Below are 7,090 nucleotides of genomic sequence, written 5' to 3' on the forward strand. Positions count from 1 at the left end.
AACTGGCTAGCGTGTGCCAACACCTAAAGACTGTCCGTCGATACAGACAGAATCAAACACTGTGCTAGCCGTCACAGCAGCTACACATCAAGCTATACAGCTAAACAGAGACTACTGCTACCCTGTACTCTAAATGTGTCTGCCAGTGTCTGAATTCCTGTGGCAATCTGTGCCTATTATGACCAGTTGCTGCTAATTGAGAAGTGAGTAAGTGCTAAATCTTATTAGGCAGAGACATCCTGAGGTTTCTACTGTCTCTGAATCTATTTTCTTCCAAGTGTGTTATTGTGGCAGCTAAACATCCTCATGTAAAACTAAATTAACAGCAGCAGCTCTAATGGCATCGTATATCTTAGGATGGAATCAGACACGAACAGAAACAAGTAGCAAAAGTGAACTTATGAGAGACGAGGGAGATGGAGTGAGAAAAGTAGGGAAGAGCAGGAAGAAGAAAGAATGACAGTCAGTGGGAGGAAGAGAGACAGGGAGAAAGATGGGCTCTACAGACACAGAGGAAGGGAGAGGGAGAGGTATAGAGTCGAGGTGTAAACATGATCAATCCGCTCCCAACTAGCTTCAGAGACAGACTTCCTCTTCACATTTTCAGCCTCAGTGAAGCGCGACGCTAGCTACCTCTTATCTGTCATGCTAGTTTGAAGCCTCAAAAACACACACACACACACACACACACACACACACCTACACATATATATATATAAAAATATAAACACACAACCACATTTCAACACATTGGACAGGCATGGGCTTACACGCAGAAACACTTCAACCTACCAGCAAACGCTCTACACTTATTAAAAACTTCTGCAAAGAAACAAAATACTCCTTTAGACTGCTTTAATCTGGAAGACACCAACCAACTAACCACTCATCCCTATCAGACAAAGCCATGAATAAATAAAAAAATAAAAAAATAACAGAAGCATTGGGGGAAAAAAACAAAACACTATGGCTGACCATCGTACCTGATCAATAATTTATATATTACACATCAGCCATGACAATCTGTTATGATTTGGACCAGGACAGGAAATGCCTCATTATAAATTTGTATTAATTCAAATGTAAACACTTGCCGTCACAATATCTAATTGCTAACTATCAATTCTATAGTATTACATCATTTATTTTGATCAAGACTATGCTAGTGTCCAAGTAATGCACGACATCTATCAGGACAATGAGCACATTAGTGTCTAGATAGCCATTACCTGTAGGAGGCCATTATTTAACCTTGGCCAAGTCAATGCCCGCACTGGGAGCATGATTTAGATACCTAGTTGCATTGATTAGGTCAAAAGTAACAGTGCTTAATGGTTATCCTTCTACTCTGTGTGCAGTTCTTGCCCTGTTCAGTGTTCAGGAATTTTGGCTGCTTTTATTTTACCAGTGAGCGACAGAAATCCCCCCCCCCCCCCTTTCAAACTGTTAGTGTACATCACAACACCTGCTTTGTTTTTCACCATTAACATCGCTTCATTCAGCTTGATTGCATAAAATAAATACATTCAATCTCTCCATACTAACCGCAGTTTTCTGGCACTGGATGGAGGTGCTGTTGAATCGCAGTGCAGGCACATTGTGGATCTCCCCCTGGATGTGGAAGACGCACTCATAGTTTCTCTGTCCAGACTGGGGCTGTGGCAGGTTCTTTGCAGCTAAGGTGATTGGCTTTGTTACCCCGACAGGGATGTATATCTGGGTTGACGGCAGAATCTGAGGGCAATCCTGTGAAAAACAAATGTGGGGAAAATAAATGCTTAACTTTTACACCCAAGACAAGACCGTTAAAGAATAAAGAGAGTCAGATTATTCCACAAAGTCAGAAAGGCATGCAAACAAGAAGTGAATAACAGCAAGATAAGAGCTGGGATGACAAAATATATCATTTGTTTGCTGTTAACAGCTGAAGAGGCAAGAAGGCCGAGGCTTGCGTACCGTATTTGCCTTCATGCCAGATTTCCCATAACACGCTCTAGTCTAGAGTCGCGCTGTGATGCACTGTTCGCGTGCTGTATGCTTGTGCAACACTCCTGCTGGCCTTGCACCAGATTAATGCTGTACAACAACATTAGAGCAAAAAGCTTTTTGTCTATAGCTCATAAACTATTATCTACCAAGTAAAATTACTTGCACCACAATGGTGTAACATTGTTTTGGCACGAGGATGCGCTCCAGCGTATTATATCCATGTGTGAAATGGAGTAATGAGCTCATGAACTTATGTTCAGCCTGTCTGTGTGAGTGTGTGCGCACGCTCTCACGGTGATATTGGCCAGAGCTGAATGTCTTGTTTGGATCATCTGGAAGTAGCCCATCCACTGGCTTACATCACTGCAGTACACAACCCCGGAGGGTGTGTGTGTGTGTGTGTGTGTGTCCTTCCATAGATGTGTAAGACAAATAGGTTTCTCAATATGCAATTGGACTAATTAAGTATGGTCGCATGTGTTTGCTGAACAAGAAGTAGATTGGGCAGTCTGCTCAGTATGTAATGTTCCCTAGATATGCATTTGTGCATGTGCTGGAAGAAATGAAGTCATTAGAGTGTTCATACCACGATCTGGCACTGATGCAGATCCTGTCAACAGTTAGAATGAGAGCCAGAGAAAGAGAGCAGGAGGGTGGGTGACAGATCCTAAAAAACATGACTTAAAACTTGGGTGGAACCATCCCACCCCGTACTCTGCCTCTTGAGCCAAAAGGATAATAAACCAGATCAGTGCTGACAAATCACAAATTTTACAACCTAGAGACACTGTAAAGTAACTCAAATTATAAGAGACATGTGCAGATAGAGAATGCAAACTGGACTTCTTTCAGAAGGATAAAAGGCCCTAAAACAATAGATTAAGATTCAGAGTGTTCCTCTAAAAGTATTCATTTTAGATTTCATAGTCCCAGCAAGATAGTGCAGCTCTACAGAGCAACACACTCACGCTGACAAGTCCAAAGGCAAGAATAAGATACACTAAGGGAAAAGGAAAGCACTGACCAGATCCTTGTAAAATATTCACAATACACAGCCTCTCCTTCACTTCTTGTTGTTTCTTTAAGCAGATAGCTGGCTCACTGTCAGTGATTTTTTCTTTCCCCTCCTCTAGCTGTAGCTATTATACATTAGAAGCTACAGCATGTCCCCAGGGCCTGAACACAATGCTGGAGTTTGTTCATTAGCCTGCTTAGCCCTGGCCTTGTGTGTCTGATCACACACAAACACATGCACAACACATAATGAGAGAGGGGAATACTATAGTAGGAAGAAGCGGGTTGCTGAAGACCTGATGTATAATCAACTAGGAAGAAGGCGGCGGGTGTGGGGAAGATTGGTGTGCAGGGAAAATGGATGGTGTAGAAGGAGGGAGTGAAGTAGGGAATGGAGGAAAGAAAGGAGAGGAAAGAAAGGAGAGGAAAGACTGTTGAGAAGAAGAGAAATAAATGAAGGAAACAGCAAGAACCAGAGGAACCAGTTTAACTGGGGAGCGAGCATCAGGAAAAGAAAGCCGAGCAGTAAGAGAAGCAAAGGAAAAAAGGAAAGGAGAAAAAAGGATATGAAGACTGAATAAAGAGGGATCAAAAGGAAATAAAAAGAAAAATAATACAAGAATCAGGAAATGACAAATATTCAGGTAGAATGCCTGAATCCCTCTGCATCACTTCGATCTCTTTATCACACATTCATCCAGCATCATCCACACCGTGTACCCAAGCCCCATCACAATGTCCTACTTAATTAACTGCCTAGAGTATCTGAAAACACTTGAAAATTGATGGAAGGGTAGAGACAGAGCGAGCGGGAGAAAGAGGAGAGAGATGATGCGGTTTGAAGTCTGCTTCAGAAGGGGAAGAAATGCTCATGTCAAAAGCCGTGGGCTTGCATTGTCCAGGGAGCCACAAGAGAGAAAAGGAAAGGTTTCAGTATCCTGCTGTTAAAGCTAACTAGTAGAAGCCAATGTGTTAGAAGCTAACATAGCCTGTAGGACAAGCTGCAGCTAGCCAATGTTTTATTTATCCGTCTATTGAATTTGTGTCAGCCGAGCGCTTTTTCTACCAGTCGTCGTTATACTGCCCTTTGCTTCTTTCAGTCTTCTGTATTAAATTCTAATAAAAAGCAAAACAATTATTTAATAGGTTAAAATCTAATAATAATAATAATGATAATAATAATAATAATAATAATACACAACTTTTTTCCTCTTTGGGCATTTTAAGGGTGTCAATGCAGAAAAATAGAAGAAAATTCAATTAAGTACTTTGTTCAAATACAAGCTGATGGTGCTTTCGAGACACAATGGAAAGGAGTTCCGGGAGAAAAAGAGAAAGGAGGTAGAAGGCAGGAAAAACAGGACATTGTGGGAAAGAGAGCAGGATAAAGAAGAAAGTGCTCTGCAAGGAAAAACTATTCCATCAGTTTTTGTGACAGGTGCCAAAACAGTTCAAAGCTTGCATTAGGGCTACAAAGTGCAGGGTGCACCGAAACAATATTTCACTGGGGGGGATTCGTTTGAAGCTGAAAGAGATCTTTTTTTTTTTTTTTTCCCCTTTATTTCCTTCCTTTTCCTGACTTCTCGAACTTCAATTCATCTGTGAAGGTGGATACTGTGGCTTTATTGGCTAGATATGACATGTAAAAAATGTAAGCATCTGCAGTTTTTTTTGTACCTACCTGCGCACATGTTTTATGTTGCATTTGCAAATTTTATTCAATAGATGATCGAAGGCTGATTTGAGTTCGTCTTTACACATAAATGCTTCACACCAGGAACTGTTTGCACAGAACAGCAGCTCGCTTCATCATAAGGATCACTTAATCTCACTGTAGTGTAACCACGATAAAGTCGCATGCGCCCGTGAAGTGGAAAAGATGCCTGAAGGAATGCGCGCCACAGATGGTTTCTCCAAAAGAGAACACAGCACAAAAACATCTGCTCAATCTTAAGATTTTGATGACTGTCTTTGCATTCTGACATCTTTATAAGTATTTTTAAAAACAACAGATGTAGATAGTGTAACAGAAAACCCCTTTGCCAAATTTAACTCTTTTCTTCTGACTGTACTAATTATGACAATGTCAAATCCTCCCACACTGACTGGACTGTGCTCTAGGAGCATGTACCTGTGTTTTTGAGAATAACAACGAGTGTCGATGTTGCAAAGTGTGTGTGTTTTTTGATGGCTGAAGTCCAAGTCTGCAGCTTCTGTTAAAGTAGCCGGAGGGCTTTCCTCACCTCTTTGTATTTGTTTTCCCTCAAAGGCCCCTGTTAGCTTTGCTGCCTGAGGCTAGTCCCACCACTCTTTTACAGTAAAGGAATATATAATTATATAGACTGTAATCTTTAATTTAATTGTATTTAATAAAGACGGGGTCATTAAAAAATGCTACTGCAGAAGTAAGTTTTGAGTGCAAGTACTCAAACTGCCATTCCAGTTCCAGCTCAATCGAATAAATTCCTTCATTTTCAGTGCTCTGATATTTACACGCTACGTCTACCACACCAAATGAGAAAATATACGAGAAAAAAAAATTAATAAAACCAGTGTTCGGCAGGGAAAGGAGATAATCTCTTCTTGCAGGTGAGCAAAACACCTTTTAACATCCGCCAAGAGCAGATAATGAGACAGTCGGCAGGAAAGTGCGCATGTCTGTGTGTTCATGCAGATATGTTGAAGGTGAGAGATTAAAATCAAGACTTCGACGGGGTGGTGTGAAAGGAGAGAAAAAGAAAGCGAGCGCAGAGTGGGAGGATGAAGGCAAAAGTCAGTGTGCGGCGCTATATAAATAAATAACTGTATTAAAAAGCCAAGAGTTCTGAAGGCTGTGGCATAGCCTGACAAGATATAAATTAATAAAGCTCCAAAAACACTGCGCATATGTAATGAGGTGGATGTCTGGTCGTTTTTTTAAAGCCCCCCCTAGTCTCTCTTAGCCCCCACCCCCCTGCATCCATCCATAATTAATTAGCTGCCTCTGTGATGTGGGGACTATAGATCAGGGAGGAGAAAAAATAACACGCTAAATTATGAAGTAAAGCGATATGGGGAACCCGGGGGAGAGATGAGATGGCATAGATGGTCACACAGGAGCTGAGGGGGGGCACACTGGTACAATAACAGGGACAGTGTGTATGTGTGCATGTAAGTGTGTCCATGTGTGTCAGTCACGAGGGGGGCAGACAAAAGGGTATATGGAGAGTGTTGGACGCCCACCCCCTGCCGGCTGTCAACATGGCCCCCAGGGTTTCTGACAGAGGTCTCACATCGCAAACCAAAGAGCTGCAGCCTTGAACTTCAGAGTCCCATTTATCCTTTAGTTCAATCCACTATACATTAATAAATAGCACTGGGTGGATCACACATTTTAGCAGTGTGAAAATTGCACCATTAAAACTGAAGGTTAACATCTTAAACAAGTAACCTTTGTTGAGGGCCACCCACCTCCAGTCAACTAATACGTAATGCTGAATAATTAAAACATAAACCACAGTCACATTGTTATATTATCCGTTTAACTGTATTTGCAGCTGGAATTTCAGCGTTTTAATATCTGTGCCACCAAAGATCATATACAGCCATACAGCATCGTTATGTTCCAGAAAGATAAATACCCAGACACAAAACAGAACACAGGTGGTAAAATTAAACATTAACAGTGCAGTATGATGACGCCAAATCAACAACAGAATCACTTACAAAAGATTCTACGGGTTGAAATGTGATAACAGTACTATAATATACTGCGGTGGTTACTGATTAGACTACATTGTTCTTTTCATCTACATGAATTGTTTAATGCTTAATAACTGATCATTTAAAGACATATGAATGGTTTTCAGGTTTAAGAAACAGCTTTTTAAATGAGATTTGGGGGAATTTAAACCACATTGTTAATTGAAGCTCATTCCTTAATTGATGTAAGCCACGTAACACCATGCCATGTCATACATCATATTGTCATTTCAAGGACCACATATTCTCTTGCTCCCTTGTCTTCTGTGTAGCAGCTGGCTTGCAGCCATGTGCTTCTTTAAATGAGTGTGTGTGTGTGTGTGTGTGTGTGTGTGTGTGTGTGTGT

General features: G+C 41.2%; 1 protein-coding gene across 4 annotated transcripts in view; it reads right to left on the reverse strand.

Annotated features, from left to right (window-relative positions):
* plxna1b (plexin A1b) overlaps positions 1-7,090 on the reverse strand; it is a 175,638-nt gene that overhangs the window by 51,265 nt on the left and 117,283 nt on the right. For all 4 annotated transcript variants that reach the window (XM_005731319.1, XM_013910375.1, XM_005731318.1 and 1 more), the window contains exon 10: positions 1,546-1,746. In XM_005731319.1, coding sequence (XP_005731376.1) covers positions 1,546-1,746 — 201 coding nt within the window. The remainder of the gene's footprint in view (positions 1-1,545; positions 1,747-7,090) is intronic.

Source organism: Pundamilia nyererei, unplaced genomic scaffold, assembly GCF_000239375.1.
Source record: "Pundamilia nyererei isolate P.nyererei 1_Seehausen unplaced genomic scaffold, PunNye1.0 scaffold00042, whole genome shotgun sequence".
In the NCBI taxonomy this organism is placed as follows: Eukaryota; Metazoa; Chordata; class Actinopteri; order Cichliformes; family Cichlidae; genus Pundamilia; species Pundamilia nyererei.